A 24509-nucleotide genomic window follows, 5' to 3' on the forward strand; every position below is an offset into this window, starting at 1 on the left:
AAATGGAGGACCAGATACAGGAAGGCAAATATCATAAACATCCCTTTCGGCCTGGGCTTTACATGATGAAACAATTGGCATGATCCCAGTAATATCAATCCCATCTCCCAATTCACTAATAGTCCCACCATATTCTTCTTTCCTTCATTGCTGGTCATCACATTGTTCTCTTTCTGACGATGCAAAAATAGACAGAAAATCCATAATTCAATCTAAATTTATCAATTCAGTTGTTCAGCACTGCCTCATGGCGCTGAGATCCCAGGGTCGATCCCGGCCCTGGGTCACTGTCCATGTGGAGTTTGCACATTCTCCCTGTGTTTGCGTGGGTTTCGCCCCCACAACCCAAAGATGTGCAGGGTAGGTGGTTTGGCCACACCAAAAAAATGAATTGGGTACTCTAAAAAAATTTTTTTTTTTAAATTCAGTTGTGATCACACATGCAAATATAAATTAACCATACATGTGTAATCTCTTCATGCCCTTCCTCTACTACTACTCCAGTGAGGTGCTTCACCAGTGGCCGCAGCATGGGTAATGAAAGGCTGCTGAAAAGCCTTTTGCGAAAAGCCCCTAGTTGCCACACTCCGGCCCCTGTTCGGGTACACTGAGCGAGAATTCAGAATGTCCAATTCACCTAACAGCGCATCTTCGGTACTTGTGGGAGGAAACTGGAGCACCCGGAGGAAACCCACGCAGACACAGTGTACATGCAGACTCCGCACAGACAGTGACCCAAGCCGGGAATCGAACCTGGGACCCTGGTGCTGTTAAGCAATAGTGCTACCGTGCCACCGCTAAGGAAATGGCAAACACTCTGGGCTGCTTAAATTGAACCTGGCTACTTAAAAGACAACCATAAGAAAAGTGGTGGAATGACGGGCAGAAACAAGAACACCTTTTCTCCTGAGAGGGGAAAGTAAATTTGTGCTTCATGAAACCGTGCAAAATTACTGGGTTGGCACCTCCGTGATCCCAGCAAAGAAATGTGTTGAAGGATAGATTGCTGTGATCCTCTATGAACAGTAGTATCCATACCCATGATCGCAACAGTCAAGCTTCTATTGCAGTTTCAGCAGCTTCCATCAAAAGATCTGAGTGACATGGGGAGGTGGCTTAGTGGTATTATTGCTGGACAACTTATCAAGAGACCCAGGTTAATGATCTGGGAACCCAAGTGCGAATCTCACCACAGCAGGTGGTGGAATTTAAACTCAATAAAATATCTGGAATTAAAAGTCCATGAAACCATTGCCGATTGTCAGAAAAACCCATCTGGTTCACTAATGTCATTTAGGGAAGAAAATCTGCCATCCTTACCTGGTCTGGCCTACATGTGACTCCAGACCCATAGCAATGTGGTTGACTCTTAAATGCCCTCTGAAATGGCCTAGCAAGCCACTCCGTTGTATTCAACCACTATGAAAACACAAAAAAGTAAACCGGACGGACCACCTGGCATCCAACGAGGCACTGGAAATGACAATGGCAAACCCAGCACTGTCGACCCTGCAAAGTCCTTCTTACTAACATCTGGGGGCTTGTGCCAAAGTTTAGAGAGCTGTCTTACAGACGAGTCAAACAACACCCTATCATAGTCACAAAATCATACCTTACAGCCAATGTCTTAGACAGCACCATCATCAATCCTGGGTATGTCCTGTCTCACTGGCAGGACAGGCCCAGCAGAGCTGGCAGCACAGTGGTAAACAGTAGGGAGAAAGTTACCCTGGGAGTCCTCAGCATTGACTCTGGACCCCATGAAGTCTCATGGCTTCAGGTTAACCATGGACAAGGAAACCTCCTGCTGATTACCACTACCGGCCACCATCAGCCGGCCACCATCAGCTGATGAATCAGTACTCCTCCATGTTGAGCACCACTTTGAGGAGTCACTGAGGGTAGCAAGGGTGCAGAATATACTCTGGGTGGGGAACTTCAATGTCCATCACCAAGAGTGGCTTTTTAAAAAAAATAATTTTTTTAATTCTCCTCCATTTTCACATTTTCTCCCACATTTACATCCATCAACAATAAACAATAATCAACAAGATATGTCAGTCCCCAGAATAACAACAACGATCCCATCTACCCACCAACCCCCAAACCTCAACCCGCATGTTTACATAAACAAATGACAAAAATAAATCAGGGATTACCCGTAGTCACCCTTAATCTTACACAGCTCCCACCCCCCCACCCCAGGTCTCCAGCTCCTCCCGTCCACTGCCTCTTGTAAAACTCCTCCCCCTACCCTCGGTTCCTTCCCACCCAACTTTCCACCCCAGCTAGACCACTCGGACCCTGGTCTGCCAGGCTCTGATGGCCGCAGCCCCTCCCCCCACCTCACTCCCGTTCACTGGCCGGCACACACCGGCCAGCGTGGAGGCCCCCGCCCAGGTCCCTTTGCCACTTGCCCGGCCCCAGGAAAGCCCAAAGATCCCCTTTTAGCACACAAACCCCGCCTATCCACCTACACCCCAAAGAACTCTCATTTAGAGTGAAAGTCCCGTCCCTTCCCTTGTCCAAATATATACCACCTTGGCTCCTTTAATCTCTACACCCACGCGCAGTGATACAAAAAAGAAGAAAATACAGTCATGAGGTTACATCGGCACATGGCCATTCCTCAATTTGTCAGTTCTGCCACAGTCCTTCTGCTTTCGCAAACTACTCCGCTGCTTCCGCCGTTCCAAAATAAAAGTCCCTGAGCTTGTAAGTCACCCTCAGCTTCGCTGGATATACAATGCCGCACCGCACCTTGCTAATGTACAGTGCCCTCTTCACCCGGTTGAAGACAGCCCGCCTCCTTGCCAGCTCCACCGTAAAGTCCTGGTATACACGTATATCAGCTCCAGCCCACTGCACCACCCGCTTCTGCTTGGCCCAGCTCAGGACCTTCTCCTTCACCCTGTACCTACGGAAGCACAGAGTCACTGCCCTTGGCGGCTCACTCGCCTTTGGTACAGGCCTCCACGACCGATGAGCCCGATCCAGTTCATATCGGGAGGGGTCCTCCCCCTCCCCCAGTAGTTTTGCCAGCATCGCGGCAAAATACTCAGTCGGCTTCTGTCCTTCAACTCCTTCGGGCAGCCCCACAATCCTCAAGTTCTGTCGCCTGGATCTATTTTCCAGGTCTTCCATTTTTCCTCGCAGATCCTTGTTAGTATCCATCACCTTCCGCATCTCTTTCCCCATCGAGGCAAGTTGATCACCGTGCTGCAATAACGTCTCCTTCACTTCCTTCAGCGCCTCCCCTTGCTCTCGCACCTCCGCCACTGCGCTCGCCACCTCTGTCCTCACCGGGGAAACCGCCTCCTCCACCAGCACACTCAAGACCTCCCTCATCTCCTTCCTCACCGTCTCCATGCATTTCGCAATCTGCGCCAACTGCTTTTCAAATTCCGCAGCCATCACCGTGGTTATTTCTTCAGCCGTAAGCAGTGCGGCCTTCCCTGGTGCTCCAGCCTCCATTTTTCCTGGTGACCCCGCGGTGACCTTTCCACTCCCCGACGGACCTCCAGCTGGTTTTTTTTCGGCCGTTTTTTTGCTCACCCTTGACATTTTTCTTTGGGGTTTTTTTCCCTCCTGTGTCTTCTCAGTGCCTCCTCCGTGCCTTCTCCCATCTTCTGCCGCCTCCGCGGACCCTGGGACCGGGCTTAAAGCCCCGAAATTGCCGTTCCCGAGTGGGGGCTCTCCATTGTGTGGCCGCCTCCCGCCCGCCGTCACCGGAAGTCACCAAGAGTGGCTTTGTAGTACCACCACAAACCCATCTGTCCGACAGGACATAGCTGCTAGACTGGGACTCCAGCAAGTGGTGAAGGAACCAGCAAGAATGAAAAACATACTTGACCTCATCCTCCCCAACCTGTCTGCTGCAGATGCATCTGTCCATGACAGTATCGGTAGAAGTGACCACCGCACAGTCCTGGTGGAGACAACGTCCTCTCTTCACACTGAGAATACACTCCATCGTGTTGTGTGGCACTACCTCCATGCTAAATGAGATAGACTTTGAACAGATCTAGCAGCTCGAAACTGGGCATCCATGAGGCACTGTGGGCCATCAGCAGGAGCAGAATTGTATTCAACCAAAATCTGCAACCTCATGGCCCGACATATCCCCCACTCTACCATTACCACCAAGCCGGTGATCAGCCTGGTTGTATGAAGGGTGAAGGAGAGCATGCCAGAAGCAACATCAGCATATCAATAAATTAGGTGTCGACCTGGTGAAGCTACAACACAGGACTACTTGTGTGCCAAACAGCATAAGCAGCAAATAATAGGCAGAGCTAAACAATTCCACATCGAACGCATTAGATTTAAGCTCAGCATTCCTGTCATGTCAAGCCATGAATGGTGGTGGACAATTAAAGAACTCACTGGAGGAGGAGGCTCCACAAATATCCCCATCCTCAATGATGGAGGATCCCAGCACATATGTGCAAAAGACAAGGCTGAGGCATTCCCAACAATCTTCAGCCAGAAGTGCTGAATGGATGATCAATGTCCTCCGGAGGTCCCCAGCATAAGAGCATAAGAACTAGGAGCAGGAGTAGGCCATCTGCCCCTCGAGCCTGCTCCACCATTCAATGAGATAATGGCTGATCTTTTGTGGACTCGGCTCCACTTTCCGGCCCGAACATCATAACCCTTAATCCCTTTATTCGTCAAAAAACTATCTATCTTTATCTTAAAAACATTTAATGAAGGAGCCTCTACTGCTTCACTGGGCAAGGAATTCCATAGATTCACAACCCTTTGGGTGAAGAAGTTCCTCCTAAACTCAGTCCTAAATCTACTTACCCATATTTTGAGGCTATGCCCCCTAGTTCTGCTTTCACCCGCCAGTGGAAACAACCTGCCCGCATCTATCCTATCTATTCCCTTCATAATCTTATATGTTTCTACAAGATCCCCCCCCTCATCCTTCTAAATTCCAATGAGTACAGTCCCAGTCTACTCAACCTCTCCTCGTAATCCAACCCCTTCAGCTCTGGGATTAACCTAGTGAATCTCCTCTGCACACCCTCCAGTGCCAGTACGTCCTTTCTCAAGTAAGGAGACCAAAACTGAACACAATGCTCCAGGTGTGGCCTCACTAACACCTTATACAATTGCAGCAGAACCTCCCTAGTCTTAAACTCCATCCCTCTAGCAATGAAGGACAAAATTCCATTTGCCTTCTTAATCACCTGTTGCACCTGTAAACCAACTTTTTGCGACTCATGCACTAGCACACCCAGGTCTCTCTGCACAGCAGCATGTTTTAATATTTTATCATTTAAATAATAATCCCTTTTGCTGTTATTCCTACCAAAATGGATAACCTCACATTTGTCGACATTGTCTTCCATCTGCCAGACCCTAGCCCATTCACTTAGCCTATCCAAATCCCTCTGCAGACTTCCAGTATCCTCTGCACTTTTTGCTTTACCACTTATCTTAGTGTCGTCTGCAAACTTGGACACATTGCCCTTGGTCCCCAACTCCAAATCATCTATGTAAATTGTGAACAGTTGTGGGCCCAACAGTGATCCCTGAGGGACACCACTAGCTACTGATTGCCAACCAGAGAAACACCCATTAATCCCCACTCTTTGCTTTCTATTAATTAACCAATCCTCTATCCATGCTACTACTTTCCCCTTAATGCCATGCATCTTTATCTTATGCAACAACCTTTTGTGTGGCACCTTGTCAAAGGCTTTCTGGAAATCCAGATATATCACATCCATTGGCTCCCCGTTATCTACCGCACTGTTAATGTCCTCAAAAAATTCCACTAAATTAGTTAGGCACGACCTGCCCTTTATGAACCCATGCTGCGTCTGCCCAATGGGACAATTTCCATCCAGATGCCTCGCTATTTCTTCCTTGATGATAGATTCCAGCATCTTCCCTACTACCGAAGTTAAGCTCACTGGCCTATAATTACCCGCTTTCTGCCTACCTCCTTTTTTAAACAGTGGTGTCACGTTTGCTAATTTCCAATCCGCCGGGACCACCCCAGAGTCTAGTGAATTTTGGTAAATTATCACTAGTGCATTTGCAATTTCCTTAGCCATCTCTTTTAGCACTCTGGGATGCATTCCATCAGGTCCAGGAGACTTGTCTACCTTTAGCCCCATTAGCTTGCCCATCACTACCCCCTTAGTGATAACAATCCTCTCAAGGTCCTCACCTGTCATAGCCTCATTTCCATCAGTCACTGGCATGTTATTTGTGTCTTCCACTGTGAAGACCGACCCAAAAAACCTGTTCAGTTCCTCAGCCATTTCCTCATCTCCCATTATTAAATCTCCCTTCTCATCGTCTTAAGGGTCCAATATTTACCTTAGCCACTCTTTTTTGTTTTATGTATTTGTAGAAACTTTTACTATCTGTTTTTATATTCTGAGCAAGTTTACTCTCATAATCTATCTTACTCTTCTTTATAGCTTTTTTAGTAGCTTTCTGTTGCCCCCTAAAGATTTCCCAGTCCTCTAGTCTCCCACTGATCTTTGCTAATTTGTATGTTTTTTCCTTCAATTTGATACTCTCCCTTATTTCCGTAGATATCCACAGTCGATTTTCCCTCTTTTTACCGTCCTTTCTTTTTGTTGGTATAAACCTTTGCTGAGCACTGTGAAAAATCACTTGGAAGGTTCTCCACTGTTCCTCAACTGTTTCACTATAAAGTCTTTTCTCCCAGTCTACCTTAGCTAGTTCTTCTCTCATCCCATTGTAATCTCCTTTGTTTAAGCACAAAACACTAGTGCTTGATTTTACCTTCTCACCCTCCATCTGTATTTTAAATTCCACCATATTGTGATTGCTCCTTCCGAGAGGATCCCTAACTATGAGATCCTGAATCAATCCTGTCTCATTACACAGGACCAGATCCAGGACCTGTTCACCCCCCCCCCCCCCCCTCCCCAGAATGTCCTGCAGCCGCTCCGAGACATCCTTGACCCTTGCACCAGGGAGGCAACATACCATCCTGTAGTCTCGATTGCGTCCGCAGAACCGCCTGTCCATTCCCCTTACAATTGAGTCCCCTATCACTATAGCCCTGCCATTCTTCTTCCTGCCCAGCTGCGCAGCAGAGCCAGCCACGGTGCCATGAACCTGGCTGCTGCTGCCTTCCCCTGGTGAGCCATCTCCCTCAACAGTATCCAAAGCGGTATATCTGTTTTGCAGGGAGATGACCGCAGAGGACACCTGCACTGCCTTCCTACTCTTGCTCTGTCTTTTGGTCACCCATTTTCTAACTCCCTCAGTACCTTTCACCTGCGGTGTGACCAACTCCCTAAACGTGCTACCCACGGCGTCCTCAGCATCGCGGATGCTCCAAAGTGAGTCCATCCGCAGCTCCAGAGCCGTCAAGCGGTCTAACAGGAGCTGCAACTGGACACACTTCTTGCACGAAAAGGAGCTAGGGACTGTGGACGTGTCCCTGATGTCATCACAGATGTCAGTCTTCAACCAATTCAATTCACTCCACGTGATATCAAGAAACGGCTGAAGGCACTGGGTACCGCAAAGGCTATGGACCCCGACAATATTCCGGAAATAGTACTGAAGACTTGTGTTCCAGAACTTGCTACAAACCCTCGCCAAGCTGTTCCAGTACAGCTACAACACTGGCAATGTGGAAAATTATCCAGGTGTGTCCTGTACACAATAAACAAGACAAATCCAACTCAATCAATTACCGCCCTATCAGTCTACACTCCATCATCAGCAAAGTGATGAAAGGAGTCATCAACAGTACAATCAAATGACACTTACTCAGCAATAACCTGCTCACGGATGCTCAGTTTGAGTTACGCCAGGGTCACTCAGCTCCTGACCTCATTTTTGCCTTGGTTCAAACATGGACAAAAGAGCTGAATGCCAGAGGTGACATGACAAGCATTTGACTTAGTATGGCATCAAGGAGCCCTAGCTAAACTGTAGCCAATGGGAATCAGGGGGAAAACTCTCTTATAATCTTTATTGTCACAAGTAGGCTTACGTTAACACTGCAATGAAGTTACTGTGAAAAGCCCCCAGTCGCCATATTCCGGCGACTGTTCAGGTACACTGAGGGAGAATTGAGAATGTCCAAATTACCTAACAGCACGTCTTTCAGGACTAGTGTGAGGAAACAGGAGCACCCGGACGAAACCCACGCAGACACTGGGGGAACATGCAGAGTCCACACAGACAGTGACCCAAGCCAGGAATTGAACCGAGGATCCTGGAGCTGTGAAGCAACAGTGCTAACCACTGTGCTACCGTGCCACCCTATGGCCCCCCTCCTTGTTTGCATTGGTGATAGAGCCTTTGGTCATCGCCCTGGGGGCTTCAGGTGGAGGGGAATAATGAGTGGAGGGGTGGAGCATCGGGTGTCCCTGTAGGCTGATGATCTCTTAATGTATGTAATGGTCCAGGTTCCTATTATGGATGACATAATGAAGCTGTTGAAGAGTTTTGGCTCTTTTCCACGGTATAAGTTAAACCTGGAAAAAAGTGACTGCTTCCCGGTTAATCCCCCAGGGAGGGAAGTGAATTTGGAGATGCTGCCGTTCCGGTTGGCTTTTTCCAACTTTAGGTATTGGGGGGTTCAGGTGGTCCGGGATTGGGCCCGGCTCTGTAGACTGAACTGTTATGAGCTTGGTTGGTATGGTCAGCACCGAATAGCAGAGGTTGGATAATCTTCCTCTGTCCTTGGCGGGCAGAGTTAAGTCAGTCAGGATGAACATTTTGCCAAGATTTTTGTTATTGTCCCAGTGTTTGTTGTTTTTTCTTTCTAAATCTTTTTCTGAGGAGTCAAAAAATTGATCACGTCCTTGATATGGGCGGGCATGAGCATTCGAAGGACAGACCTTCAGAGGGACAGGCAGTCAGGTGGCTTGGTGTTACCAAGCCTGATTTATTATTTTTGGACGGCGAATGCAGAGAAGGTGTTGGATTGGTATAGTGATCTAAGAGCCATGTGGGTGTAGATGAAATCAAAGTCATGGAGAGGCCTGGCTTGACGGCCTCGCTCCTGTTCTCACCGGTGATACATTATGCAAATCCAGTGGTTGTCTCCACCTTGAAGATATGGAGACAATTTCGGCAGCATTTTAAATTGGGGGCTGTATCGAAGCTGGCTCCGATTTGTGTGAATCATATGTTTAAACCTGCGAGGTTGGGTGCCACGTTCGGGGGTGGGAGGGAAAGGGGTTGGAAAGAAAGAGGGAACTGTTTCTGGAGGGGCGGTTTGTGAGTTTAGAGGAAATGTCGTAGAAGTTTGGCCTCTCGTGATCTGACTCATTCAGATATTTACTCGTTCGAAATTTTGCGAAACAGATTTTCCCGACGGGCGGTGCCAACCTCGCTAATTAAATGGGTTCTTTCCAGTATCTGTGGGTGTGTTATGCCGGAGGACATAGTATTGATGGAGGAGGTTAAGGCCAAGTGCGTGGAGAAGTTGAGGCCTGTGTCAGATGTGGAGTGAGGCCCTGCAGAGGGTAATTTCCATGTGCTTATGTGTGAGGCTCGGCTTAATACAACTTAAATGAGTCGGTTCTTTGCAGGGGTGGAGGACAAGTGCGAGCACTGTGCAGGGATCTGGCCAACCATATGCATATATTCTGGTCGTGTCCCAAGCTTATGGGATTCTCGGTCTCCTCCTTTAGCAGTATGTCGGTGATTCTGAAAATTGAGCTGGAGCCGTGCCCCTTGGTGGCTAGATTTGGGGTGTCAGATTCGCCGGAGCTGCAGACAGGTGGCGATGTCAATGTCCAAGCCTTCGCCTCGCTGATTGCCTGGAGGCGAGTCCTGATGGGGTGGAGGTCAGCTTCTCCACTCAGTGCCTCTGTGTGGCTGGGAGATCTGATGGAGTTCCTGTACCTCAAGTCAAGTACAGTGTGAGGGGAGCAATTGAGGGGTTTTACCAAAGATGGCAGCCGTTTATTTTATATTTCAGAGCTAGTCACCGTTAGTTGTTAAAGAGCGGTTGGGGGGGGAAGGGGATGGGGAGGTTGTGTTTTTGGAGTGGTGGGGCTAAGGTCTGAGGGTGTGGTAGGTGGAGTTGGGGGCTTTTATTCTCATTGGTTATGTTTTGTTTTTGTATTCTGTATAAAATGAAAATAATTGAATAAAAATATATATTTTTAAAATTCCTTTTTCTCTCAGATTCACATTGGCCATTCTCTTCACTTCCTTTCCCTTGATGTTTCTATCTCCATTTCTGGGGATAAACTATCAACCAAAGACCAGTGTTCACTCTGTAACTCTTCTGATTCCCATAGCTACCTTGACCACACTTCCTCAAATCATGTGTCCTGTAAGGACTCAATTCCATTCTCTCATTCTCTTCATATATGTCACTGTTACATATGCCTGGTTAGCTCTCAATAGTGGCTAAGAGACTGGACCAGATGCCATAATTTTGTTAAGTTTTAAGACGGTGCGGAAATATCGATTCATTCCAGGAGTGATAATATAAGAAATGGGGCTTGGCTATTTCATAAACAAACTTTATTAAAATAAAATGATAAATAAAATGATATTTAAGTTTTTACTTCAGCTCTAACGCAAACAGAATACTTGCAATTTTGTAACGTCAATATACTCGTTCCCATTAAACATCACTTTAAATAACCCATGCTGCTCTCATTCACTTACATGGACAGGCCAAGGCAATACTTGCATTTATGAAGCAATTTTTTTCCTGTAAGAAACATTTGTTAAGAACTCTTTTGCAAAGCCTGCCTCGGTGGCAACTTTCATAACCTCTCAGGTCAATTTCCACAACATTCTCCTGTAACTATTCAAAACAGCATTTCTTCTCTCTCTAAGTTCCACCCAGCCCCTCAAACAAAGGTGATCAGACTTGAATCCATTGAACCCTGAGGTGGTCAGACTTGAATCCATTATTGTTATCGTGGTTGTCTGATTTCCCACTCCTGTTTCTACAAAAGAACAGAGCTATGCCATTCATATGCAACTAACCTACCATTGAGGGACAAATAGGTCATCAGACTCTGTGATGGGCAATATGTTTTTCTTTTGCCTCAAAGAAGGAACAACCCCCGCATGCGCGAGCACACACACACACACTAGCACACGCACTCACCCTGCCCTCCACTATGGTTGACAGTATCGACTGTGTCCATTCTATTTTGTGCACTCTTCTCTAACTCCCCATCACCCTCCCAGAACCAATATAGAGTTCCCCTTGCACTCACCATCTACTCACTGTATTCACAGAACATCCTCTACAGTTTTAGCTATCTCCAACATGGTGCCACCACCAAACGTGTTTTCCCTTTCCCTTCCCTGTCTTTTCACATTCCAAAGGGACCATTCTCTCTGCGATATCCTGGTCCACTTCTCAGTCATCCAAACAAAATCTCCTTTCCCCACATCATCACTACCTGCCAGCACAGGAGATGCAACCAGTGCCCTTTAGTCACCTTCCTTCTCACTGTCCAAGGCCTCGAACACTCCTTCCAAGTGAAACAATGATTTCATCTCCTGTGTACAATGTGGTAGACTCGAAATTGGAGTGACTAAGTATACACTGGGTGACTGCTTTGTAGAACACCTCCATTTATGGACTCAATATTGAGTTCAATTTTAGATCACAACCTCCCCATTTTGTTTTATTTTTCTTTCTTGGTTTGCTTTTTGTTTCTCATTGGTCTCTTACTTCCTTTATTTTGCATTTGGATGATGCCTATCCTGCTATTCACACCTTCTGGGCACATTTTTTGTTTACTTGACGCATTACCAATCCCTTCAGTCTTGCATCATGAAGCCTCCTGTCATGTAATCTCTCCTTTCCACCTTATCACAGACTTTCCTTTATGTTGTTCTTCCCATCCTCCCCCTTTCACTTGTTTAAAACGTAATTGCAATGTTAATTCTGTTTCTCTCTCCATCTATGTTGCCTTTCCTGCTGAGTATATCCAGCATCTCTATTTTTTAAAGACTGGAAAGAGGCAACCTTGATTCAATTTTCCCCCATAATTGTCTTTTCAGTGTGAGCAATCTCATTTAATGCGGGAACATGAAGAGACTCAGGAAAGGGCAACTCTTCGCTATGAAGAACGTATCACTGAACTTCACAGTATAATTGCAGAGTTAAATAAGAAGATTGACAGGCTGCAGGGAATAACAATAAGGTAAGCTGAATTTGAATATTATGGGAGTATTTTTAATTTGTTCTTGGAACATGGGCAATATAGATAAGGCTGCATTTATTGCTCATCTTTAGCTATGTTGAGAGATTGCGAGTGGGTTGTTAACATTAAGGGGCTGTGATGCTTTGTTTGGAGAAAAGTATTGGGTTTTTCTGGTGCCTGAATCGCAAGATGTTATTGATCATTTCTTTCCAATTTCTCTTGTTACTCAGCTCTTCCCTTTAAGAGGCTGTGCATTATGTCTATACAGGAAAACAAAATACATAGGAAAGGAATTTATACTGACTGATAGATCTGTGTCTTGGATGAAGTCAGAATATCATTTGGTTTGAACATTTGGCCCCTTGAGCTTGCTCCGTCATTCAGTAAGATCATAACGGATCTGATTGTGGCCTCAATGCCATTATCCTGCTTACATCCAATACCCTGGATTGGATTGGATTGGATTTGTTTATTGTCACGTGTACCGAGGTACAGTGAAAAGTATTTTTCTGCGAGCAGCTCAACAGATCATTAAGTACATGAGAAGAAAAGGGAATAAAAGAAAATACATAATAGGGCAACACACATATACAATGTAACTACATAAGCACTGGCATCGGATGAAGCATACAGGGTGTAGTGTTAATGAAGTCAGTCCATAAGAGGGTCATTTAGGAGTCTGGTGACAGTGGGGAAGAAGCTATTTTTGAGTCTGTTCGTGCGTGTTCTCAGACTTCTGTATCTCCTGCCCGATGGAGGAAGTTGGAAGAGTGAGTAAACCAGGTGGGAGGGATCTTTGATTATGCTGCCCGCTTTCCCCAGGCAGCGGGAGATGCAGATGGAGTCAATGGATGGGAGGCAGGTTCGTGTGATGGACTGGGCGGTGTTCACGACTCTCTGAAGTTTCTTGTGGTCCTGGGCCGAGCAGTTGCCATACCAGGCTGTGATGCAGCCTGATAGGATGCTTTCTATGGTGCATCTGTAAAAGTTGGTAAGAGTCAATGTGGACATGCCGAATTTCCTTAGTTTCCTGAGGAAGTATAGGCGCTGTTGTGCTTTCTTGGTGGTAGCGTCGACGTGGGTGGACCAGGACAGATTTTTGGAGATGTGTACCCCTAGGAATTTGAAACTGCTAACCATCTCCACCTCGGCCCCGTTGATGCTGACAGGGGTGTGTACAATACTTTGCTTCCTGAGGTCAATTACCAGCTCTTTAGTTTTGCTGGCATTGAGGGAGAGATTGTTGTCGCTACACCACTCCACTGGGTTCTCTATCTCTCTCCTGTATTCGGACTCATCGTTATTCGAGATCCGGCCCACTATGGTCGTATCGTCAACAAACTTGTAGATGGAATTGGAACCAAGTTTTGCCACGCAGTCGTGTGTGTACAGGGAGTAGAGTAGGGGGCTAAGTACGCAGCTTTGCGGGGCGCCGGTGTTGAGGACTATTGTGGAGGAGGTGTTGTTGTTCATTCTTACTGATTGTGGTCTGTTGGTCAGAAAATTAAGGATCCAGTTGCAGAGTGGGGAGCCAAGTCCTAGGTTTTGGAGTTTTGATATGAGCTTGGCTGGGATTATGGTGTTGAAGGCGGAGCTGTAGTCCATAAATAAGAGTCTAATGTAGGCGTCCTTGTTTTCGAGATGCTCTAGGGATGAGTGTAGGGCCAGGGAAATGGTGTCTGATGTGGACCGGTTGCAGCGGTATGCGAATTGCATACCCTCAATATTAGTCAAGAAACTAACTGCCTTAAAAATATTTACTGACCATGCCCTACTCTGGGGAAGAGAGTTCCAGAGACTAATGATCCTCTGAGAGAAAATATTTCTTCTCATCTTAGTCTTAAATGGGAGACCCCTTATGTTCTTTTCACAAACTACTTTCCTACCTACCTTTGTGTCATCAGGAGATTTAACAACCATACATTTGGTACGTTCATCCAAATCATTGACATAGATTATAAATAGTTGAATTCCCAGCACTGAGCCCTGTGACACTTCACTTGTGAAATCTTGCAAACCCAAAATGACCCATCATGCAAACTCCAAATGACCCATTAATGCCTACTCTCTATTTTTTGTTGGCTAAGCAGTCCTTTATCCGTTGTATTGTTCAGAAAATGTTCTTTTATGGGATGTGGGTCTCACTGGCTAGGTCAGCATTTGTATTGCAGATCCCGAATTGCCCTTGAGAAGGTGGTGGTGAGTGGACTTCTTGAACCACTGTCGTCCATGCTGTGTGGGTACACCCACAGTACTGTTAGGCAGAGAATTCTAGGATTTTGACCCAGCAATAGTGAAGGAAAGGCAATATAGTTCCAAGCCAGAATTTGTGTAGCTTGGAGGGGAACTTGCAGGTGGTGGTGTTTCCATGCATCTGCTGCCCTTGTTCTTCCAGCTGGTAGAGGCTATGGATTTGGAAGGTTCTGCTGAAGGAGCTTTGGGGAGTTTCTACAGTGCATCTTGTTGATGTGCACAGTAAGAAGTCTTACAACACCAGGTTAAAGTCTAACAGGTTTGTTTCAAATCACTAGTTTTAGGAGCACAGCTCCTTCCTCAGGTGAATGAAGAGGTGGGTTCCAGAAAAATATATATCGACAAAGTCAAAGATGCAAGATGATATTTTGAATGCGAGTCTTTGCAGGTAATTAAGTCTTTACAGGTCCAGACAGAGCAACTGGAGAGAGGGATAATCACAGGTTAAAGAGGTGTGAATTGTCTCAAGCCAGGACAGTTGGTAGGATTTCGCAAGCCCAGGCCAGATGGTGGGGGTGAATGTAATGCGACATGAATCCAAGGTTCCGGTTGAGGCCGTACTCATGTGGGTGGAACTTGGCTATACGTTTCTGCTCGGCGATTCTGCAATGTTGCGCGTCCTGAACGCAGTCTTGGAGAACGCTTACCCGAAGATCAGAGGCTGAATGCCCTTGACTGCTGAAGTGTTCCCCGACTGGAAGGGAACATTCCTGCCTGGTGATTGTCGCGTCGTCCGTTGCCGCAGCGTCTCCATGGTCTCGCCAATGTACCACGCTTCGGGACATCCTTTCCTGCAGCGTATGAGGTAGACAACATTGGCCGAGTCGCATGAGGATGTACCATGTATCTGATGGGTGATGTTCTCACGTGTAATGGTGGTCCCCATGTCGATGATCTGTCACGTCCTGCAGAGATTGCCATGGCAGTGTTGTGTGGTGTCATGGCCGCTATTCGGAAGGCTGGGTAGTGGTTAGTGCCGTTGGTTTTTAATTTTAGAGTATCCAATTCATTTTTTCCAATTAAGCGGTAATTTAACAAGGCCAATCGACCTACCCTGCACATCTTTGGGTTGTGGGGGCGAAACCCACGCAAACACGGGGAGAATGTGCAAACTCTACACGGACAGTGACCCAGAGCCGGGATCAAACCTGGGACCTCGGTGCCATGAGGCAGCAGCGTTAACCATTTCAGCCAGAAGTGCCGAGTGGATGATCCATCTCGGTCTCCTCTAGAGGTCCCCAGTATCACAGATGTCAGTCTTCAACCAAAACGATTCTCTCCAAGTGATATCAAGAAACGGCTGAAGACACTGGATACTGCAAAGGCTATGAGCCCTGACAATAACCGAGCAATAGTACTGAAGACTTGTGCTCCAGAACTTATCGCACCCCGAGCCAAGCTGATCCAGTACAGCTACAACACTGGCATCTACCTGGCAATGTGGAAAATTGCCCAGGTGTGCCTGGGCACAAGAAACAGGACATATCCAACCCAGTCAATTACCGCCCTATCAGTAGGAGTCATCAATAGTGCTATCAAGTGCCAGGCAATGACCATCTCCTACAAGCAAGGATCGAACCACCAACCCTTGAAATTCAATGGCATTACCATCGCTGAATTCCTCACGATTAACATTCTGGAGGGTAACCAATGATCAGAAATTGATCTGGACTAACCATATTAATCCTGTGGCTATCAGGGCAGGTCAATGGCTAGGAATCGTACGGCGAGTAACCCACCTCCTGACCCCTCAAAGCCTGTCCACCATCAACAAGGCACAAATCAGGAGTGTAATGGAATTCGCTCCATTTGCCTGGATGAGTGCAGCTCCTAGAACACTCAAGAAGCTCGACACCATCCAGGACAAAGCAGCCCGCTTGATTGCTCCCCTTCCACAAACATACAAACGCTCCACCACCGACGAACAGTGGCAGCCATGTGTACCATCTACAAGATGCACTGCAGTAACTCACCAAGGTTCCTTAGACAACATCTTCCAAACGCACGGCCACTACTATATAGAAGGACAAGAGCAGCAGATACCTGGGAACCCCAACACCTGGAGGTTCCCCTCCAAGTCACTCACCATCCTGATTTGGAAATATATTGCCTTTCCTTCACTGTCACTGGGGCAACATCTTGGAGCTACCTCCCTAATAGCACAGCGGGTGTACCTACACCTCCAGGACTGCAGCGGTTCAAGAAGGCAACTCACCACTACCTTCTGAAGGGCAACGAGTATTGGGCAATAAATGCTGGCCTAACCAGGACGCCCACATCCTGTAAATGATTTTTTTTTTTTAATTGCTCTTGTAAAGAACTTCTACACAATATAGTACAAGTGGCCTCTTCTGCTGCAACAATCCTATGATTTTTCTATGATTAACTTGGGACGAATCGGCCAGCTCTATGGAAGGAATAAATCGGCCCGAATATAAAACTAATGAAATAGAATTTGGTAGAACTGAATTTGTGTTGCCTTGGAAAGCGTTGCACATCAGTCATTTTTAGTAACCTAAAATATACATGGTTAATCTCGGTATTCATTCTTTTATGGTTACTGAAATATATATTGAGAGTTATTTTTTCATCTTTAAAGTATTAGGGGCTGGTTTAGCACAGGGCTAAATCACTGGCTTTGAAAGCAGACCAAGGCAGGCCAGCATCATGGTTCAATCCCCGTACCAGCCTCCCCGAACAGGTGCCGGAATGTGGCGACTAGGAGCTTTTCACAGTAACTTCATTTGACGCCTACTTGTGACAATAAGCGATTTTCATTTTTCATTTGTTTTTTATTTAATTTTAATAGTAAGAAATATTTTAAGTTCAGAAAAGTTAATCTCAAAGTCTCAAATGCATTATCTCCATTTTGGTGGTTTGTGGTTCAAATGGTTTGTTTCTTCCACAGAGAAGATGATGAGTGTTCAGAATTGCGTTCAGAACTTAGCCACAGCCAACAAGAGGCAAACGATGATTCTCGAAGTATGGATCAGGATCAAACCTCTGTCTCTGTGCTCGAGAACCAGTCAATGATGGTCTCTGCTGATATAGGTAAGATGACCTGAACACCTCGAGATGTTTCATTACGGGGATTCCTAAAATTCACATAAATATAAATCCTATTCTAGATTTAGCAGCAACCCAAATGCCAATACCACTTTATAGGTTTAATATTTTAACTATATGAATGCCTAAAATTGTACAAATTATAATACATATGAACAAAAATTTTGTCATGATAACAATACTCTCCATTAATACGACAAACGAGTTTGTTTGAGTGTGTGCCATAATATTGGGAGTGAAAGATGATACTTTAAGTTGTAAGTTATAGTTTGAGTCATAAATTGCTCAGTAAATTGGACTTCAAAGGATAATAATTTTTGGGGGTAATCCCTTGCTAATCTCTCCCTCTGCGGTTTGCTTTCCTTTTCCTGCCAGTTTCCATTTGAGAAGTCTATTGGGCCATTTTTAGTTATTTTAAAAGCGCTTTATTGATGCAAGCTTTTGTTTGGATTTGCTGTTCAGGGAGTTGCGATGTATCTGCAAATCAATTGAAGTTACTCCATCATGACCCCTCCAAATGCTGATACCATCTTGCATGCTTTATATAAAATATAGAAGATACATTTCATTAATGAGTGTTGTATAATGTCTAGATTTTCTGATTCAGTTTTATCAAGAGTTAGGCATTTTAAAAAAAGTATGAAAGCTCTCAATTTCTTGCCGAAGTGGCTCAAGTTTTCAGCAGTCACCCATTCTGCATCATATGTGACTGGGAACCAGTCTCACTGTCTTTACCTAGCTCCTTTTGCCTCACCCTGAAGGAATCAGGCTCCCATTAACAAAACTTGGAAAATTGGATATGAACAGCACACCTTTTGAGTCTGTCTATAATCTGCCAATAACTGTTCCAGCCTAAATGGCACTAATATCTATGTTAAGTTTATATTTATACGACCTGGTGTAACTGCCATCCGGTTTATTCTCTCAAAGACGCAGGCTGACAATAAGTAATTGAATAGAAAGGAAGCTCTCATGAGTTGCAAAATCATAGGCCCAGGATCAAGGCTTGAATGTGAGGAGATCCAACTCTGTTAATACTCTTTCTGAGGTTTGCATTGAGGCTTGTGAAATCGTATAGGAGACTGAAATTCTGGTGAAGTGTTTTGTAGACACCAGCAGTAATGAAACTGAATATGCATCCTGTTTTTTTTCATGTTAGATAACTGTAGTGACCTCAACTCAGAGCTCCAGAGGGTATTAACTGGACTGGAGAATGTAGTCTGTGGAAGGAAAAAGAGCAGTTGCAGTCTATCAGTGGCAGAAGTGGACAGACACATTGAACAACTTACCACAGCCAGTGAGCACTGTGACCTGGCTATAAAGGTATTTGTTTACTGGTTTCATCAAATATTTTGACACTCCATTTCATCTAACAGCTTCCAGGTTGCCACCTTAGCTTTGCCAGGATTTTGACTGATGACCTTCCAGCATCCCAGCAAGAGCAGCTTTGAGGAAATGTTGGACTTTTGTCTTGTTTACCAATTATACCATCCATCTAATCTCTTTTATCTGCCACGTGAGTGCTCATTATATCACAATTTAGGACAAAAATTAGTGATGGCTGAAATGAATCATTGAATCATAGAATTTGCAGTGCAGAAGGAGGCCATTCGGCCCATCGAGTCTGCACCGGCTCTTGGAAAGAGCACCCTACTTAAACCCACGCTTCCACCCTATCCCTGTAATCCAGTAATCCCAGCTAACTTTATTTGGACACAGGGCAATTTATCATGGCCAATCCACCTAACCTAAAGATTTATCTATTGTTGCTGTTCAAATATTCCACTAGCTAAATGGGAGAAAATTAAAATCAGTTTAACTCTGTTGGATAAGGAACAATAAAGATTAATTTGGCAAGGAAAAAGTGATCAATCATATACCCCGACTGACAAAAAGCAACAACCAACCAAGTGAAGTGCAAAGATTTACTGAAGTTGATTTGACAATTTCAGCTCTCTTCTTTTACTTGTGCAACAATCCTTTCTTGTACAGAATGTCTCATCTGCTTTATTGCAGACACTGACAACTATACCATCTGCCACAGTGCAACTTGCAGACCACAGTGCAACTTGCAGACCACATCAAGAACAGGGACAGCTCCTCATATTGCTCACATCTGATCATGGTGTTCTTGGCATACAATGCCCCAAAAAGAACCTTCCTCTCTCGTACAATATTTACATGCTTGGGCATATGAACTTTGATGCTAGTGTGTATCTCTGTAATAACGGAATAATTATGCTAATGATCTCATGATACAGGAAAGAAATAAATATATTTTTCCAGAACTCCAGCAAACATTTTCCTCTCGACCAGTGTCAGCAGAAGTAAACTGACTGGTCATTCCACCTTACTGAGATTTGTAGGACATTTTCTGTGTGAAAAACCCTCAACCTGAGGACTTAGAGGTAATAAAGTGCTGAGTAAATAGTTTTTTTTCTTTTTACAGAACTTTTTCAAAAGGTTAGCTGAGAATTTTGGGACAGGTTGGATTGGCCAGTTGAACATAGGAAGAGAATTAGGTGATTGAATTCGTTGAACCTGCTTCACCATTCAATTTGATCACGGTTGATTATCTACCTCAGTGCCACTTTCCCTACTATCTCCATATCTCTTGATGTCGTTAGTCTCCAGAAATCTATTCTTTTCTGTCTTGAACATGCTCAATGATTGAGCTTCTATAGCCCTCTGGGGTAGAGAATTCCAAAGATTCACCACCCTCTGACTAAAGAAATTCCTCTTCATCTCAATGGCCTACCTGTTATCCTGAAATTATGCCCCTGGTTTTACACACACCAACCAAAGGGAACATCTTATTTATCTGTACCCTGTCACGCCCTGTAAGAATTTTCTACATTTCAATGAGGTCACCTCCCCCCATCTTTGAAACTCTAGGGAATGTAAGTCCAGTCTCCTCAATCTCTCCTCATGAATCTACTCGCCTCCCAGGGATTAATCTGGTGAACCTCTGTTGCTCCCCTTTGGCAAGTATGTCCTTCCTTGGATAAGCGGACTAAAACTGCAGAAGACCCCAGGGTAAGGTCTCACCAAGGCTATATATAACTGTAGCATGACATCCTTACTCCTCTACTCAAATCCCCTCACGATGAAGACCAACATGCCATTTGCCTTCCTAATTGCTTGCTGCACCGGCATGTTAGCTTTTAGTGACTCATGAACTAGGACACTCTGGTCCCTTTGGACATCAGTATTTCCCCACCTCTGACCTTTTGACAAATAATCTGCCGCCTTCTTTCTCCTAACAAAGTGAATAACTTCATACTGATTCACATCATCTTCCATCTACCATGTCCTAGTCCATTCACTTAGCCTGCTCATGTCCTTTTAAAACCTTCTTACATCCTCCTTACAACTTACATTCCCACCAGTTTGGTGCCATCAGCAAATTTAGAAATATTACAATTGGTCCCCGCATCCACGTCCTTTATGCATATTGTGGACAGCTGTGGACCTAGCACAGGTCCTTGCGATACTCCATTGTGAACAACATGCCATCCTGATTCGTTATTCCTCCTCTTGCTTTTTGTCTGATAACCAATTCGCAGTCCATACCAATATTTTTCCCACAATCCCATGCATTCTAATTTTATTTATGAACTTGTGTGAGACATTATCAAAAGCTTTCGGAAAATCCAAATACACCACATCCACTGATTTTCCCTTAGTTATGCTACAAGTAACATTCTTAAAAAAACTCTCACTTTTGTCCATTATTTCCCTTTCATAACTCCATGTAGACTTTGCCCAATTTTACATTAATTTCTAAATGACCAGTTATCACACCTTTTAAAAAAATATATATTTTTATTCTCCTTTTTCGACATTTTCTCCCAAATTTGCACCCACCAACAATAAACAATACGCAGTAACAAATATAATGTCAATCCCAATATCAACAACAGCAATCCCATCCTCCCACCAAACCCCTAAACAGCAACCCGCATGTTTACAAAAAGGAATCAGGAATCACCCATAGTCACCATTAACACATGCAGTCCCCCTCTCCCCAACCTTGCCAACCCGCCCCCCCCCCCCCCCCCCCCCCCACACTAATGCTCGATGTTATCCAGTTCTTGAAAGTGCATAATGAATAACGCCCTTGAATTGTAGAACCCCTCCAACCTTCCCCTCAGTTCAAACTTAACCTTCTCAAGAGTCAAGAATTCCAGCAGGACCCCCGCCATGCCAGGGCACAGGGTTGGAGTGTTTGCTCCATCCCAGCAGGATCCGCCTTCGGGTGATCAACGAGGCAAAGGCTACAACATCTGCCTCTGCACCCGTTTCCGACCCCGGCTGGTCCGACACACCGAATATGGCCTCCTGGGGGCCCGGGTCCAGTTTCACGTGCACCACTTTAGAAATTACCCTAAAAACTCCTTTCAGTAATCTTCCAGCTTTGGACAGGACCAAAACATATGAACGTGATTTGGGCCACCCCGCCCCCCACCCCCCACAACATTCACACACATCTACCTCCTGAAAGAGCCGGCTCATCCTCGCCCTTGTGAGGTGTGCTCTATATACCACCTTCAGCTGTATCAGCCCCAACCTTGCGCATGAGGTGGAGGCATTCACTTTCCGGAGCACCTCACACCAGAACCCCTCCTCCGTACCCTCTCCCAACTCTTCCTCCCACTTTGCTTTGATCCCTTCCTGTGGTGCCTTCTCCTCTTCTAAAATAACCCCGTAAACCGCCGACACAACCCCCTTCTCCAGTCCCCCTGTCGTCAGCACCTCCTCCAGCAATGTGGAGGCCGGCTCCACCGGGAAGCTCTATCTCCTTCCTGGCAAAATCTCAAACCTACATGTATCTAAACATTTCCCCCTGCTCCAGCCCATACTTCGCTCCCAGCTCCTTCAATCTTGCAAACCCACTCCCAAGAAATATATCTTTTAGTGTCTTAATCCCCTTCTCCTCCCATTTCTGAAAATTTCCCACTTCCCTGGCTCAAATCTGTGGTTCCCCCGAATCAGTAACATCTTGGTAAACCTCTCTGTGCTCTCTTCAAAGCATCCATATCCTTCTGGTAATGTGGCAACCAGAATTGTAAGCAATATTCCAAATATGGCCTAACTAAGGTTCTGTACAGCTGCAGCATAACATGCCAATTTTTATACTCAATACCCCAATCGATGGAAGGAATGCATGCCGTATGCCTTCTTGACTACCTTCTCCACCTGTGTTGCCCCTTTCAGTGACCTGTGGACCTGTACACCTAGATCTCTCTGACTGTCAATACTCTTGAAGGTTCTATCATTCACTGTATATTCCCGACCTGCATTAGACCTTCCAAAATGCATTACCTCACATTTGTCCAGATTAAACCCCATCTGCTATCTCTCCGCCCAAGTCTCCAAACGATCTAAACCCTGCTGTATCCTCTGACAGTCCTCATCGCTATCTGCAATTCCACCAATCTTTGTGTCATCTGCAAACTTACTAATCAGACCGGTTACATTTTCCTTCAAATCATTTATATATACTACGAATAGCAACGGTCCCAGCACTGATCCCTGCGGAACACCACTAGTCACAGCCCTCAAATCAGAAAAGCACCCTTCCATTGCTACTCTCTGCCTTCTATGGCCTAGCCAGTTCTGTATCCATCTTGCCAGCTCACCCATGGTCCCGTGTGACTTCACCTTTTGTACCAGTATGAGGGACCTTGTCAAAGGCCTTATTCAAGAGCGAGAGGGAGCTTGTTGCTCATGAGAACAGCGTCAACCAGGTTAATAGATTCAAACATGTTGATATTAAGAAGGAGGATGTGCTGGAAATCTTGAAAAGCATCAGGATAGATAAGTCTCCTGGGCCCGACGGGATATACCCAAGGTTACTACGGGAAGCAAGGGAGGAGATTGTTGCGCCATTGGCGATGATCTTTGCGTCCTCACTCGCCACTGGAGTAGTACCGGATGATTGGAGGGAGGCGAATGCTGTTCAAGAAAAGGAATAGGGAATCCCTGGGCATTACAGACCAAGTCAGTCTTACATCTGTGGTGAGCAAAATATTGGAAAGGATTCTGAGAGATAGGATTTATGATTATTTCGAAAAACATAGTTTAATTAAAGATAGTCAGCATGGTTTTATGAGGGGCAGGTCATGCATCACAAGCCTCATTAAATTCTTTGAGGATGTGACGAGACATATTGATGAAGGTCGAGCAGTGGATGTGGTGTATATGGATTTCAGTAATGCATTTGATAAGGTTCCCCATGGTAGGCTCATTCAGAAAGTTAGGGGGCATGGGATACAGGGAAATTTGGCTGTCTGGATACAGAATTGGCTGGCCGAAAGAAGACAACGAGTGGTAGTGGATGGAAAGTATTCTCCCTGGAGGTCGGTGACCAGTGGTGTCCCGTAGGGATCTGTTCTGGGACCTCTGCTCTTTGTGGTTTTTATAAATGACTTGGATGAGGAAGTGGAAGGGTGGGCTAGCAAGTTTGTTGATTACACGAACATTGGTGGAGTTTGTAGATAGTGTCGAAGGCTGTTGCAGGTTACAACAGTACATTGACAGGATGCAGAACATAGAACATTACAGCGCAGTACAGGCCCTTTGGCCCTCGATGTTGCGCCGACCTGCAAAACCACTCTAAAGCCCATCTACACTATTCCCTTATCGTCCATATGTCTATCCAATGCCCATTTGAATGCCCTTCGTGTTGGCGAGTCCACTACTGTTGCAGGCAGGGCATTCCACGCCCTTACTACTCTCGGAGTAAAGAACCTACCTCTGATATCTGTCCTATATCTATCTCCCCTCAATTTAAAGCTATGTCCCCTCGTGCTAGACATCACCATCTGAGGAAAAAAGCTCTCACTGTCCACCCTATCCAATCCTCTGATCATCTTGTATGGCTCAATTAAGTCCCCTCTTAACCTTCTTCTCTCTAACGAAAACAGCCTCAAGTCCCTCAGCCTTTCCTCATAAGATCTTACTGGGCTGAGAAGTGGCAGATGGAATTCAACCTAGATAAATGTGAAGTGATTCATTTTGAAGGGTCGAATTTGAATGCTG

The 24509-nt window shown here is 45.4% G+C and overlaps 1 protein-coding gene across 4 annotated transcripts in view; it reads left to right on the forward strand.

The window, feature by feature from the left end:
* mcc (MCC regulator of WNT signaling pathway) overlaps positions 1 to 24509 on the forward strand; it is a 322837-nt gene that overhangs the window by 176406 nt on the left and 121922 nt on the right. For all 4 annotated transcript variants that reach the window (XM_072516456.1, XM_072516457.1, XM_072516455.1 and 1 more), the window contains 3 exons: positions 12004 to 12146; positions 17308 to 17450; positions 18625 to 18788. In XM_072516456.1, the coding sequence (XP_072372557.1) occupies positions 12004 to 12146; positions 17308 to 17450; positions 18625 to 18788 (450 nt within the window). The remainder of the gene's footprint in view (positions 1 to 12003; positions 12147 to 17307; positions 17451 to 18624; positions 18789 to 24509) is intronic.

This window comes from Scyliorhinus torazame, chromosome 9 (genome assembly GCF_047496885.1).
Source record: "Scyliorhinus torazame isolate Kashiwa2021f chromosome 9, sScyTor2.1, whole genome shotgun sequence".
In the NCBI taxonomy this organism is placed as follows: Eukaryota; Metazoa; Chordata; class Chondrichthyes; order Carcharhiniformes; family Scyliorhinidae; genus Scyliorhinus; species Scyliorhinus torazame.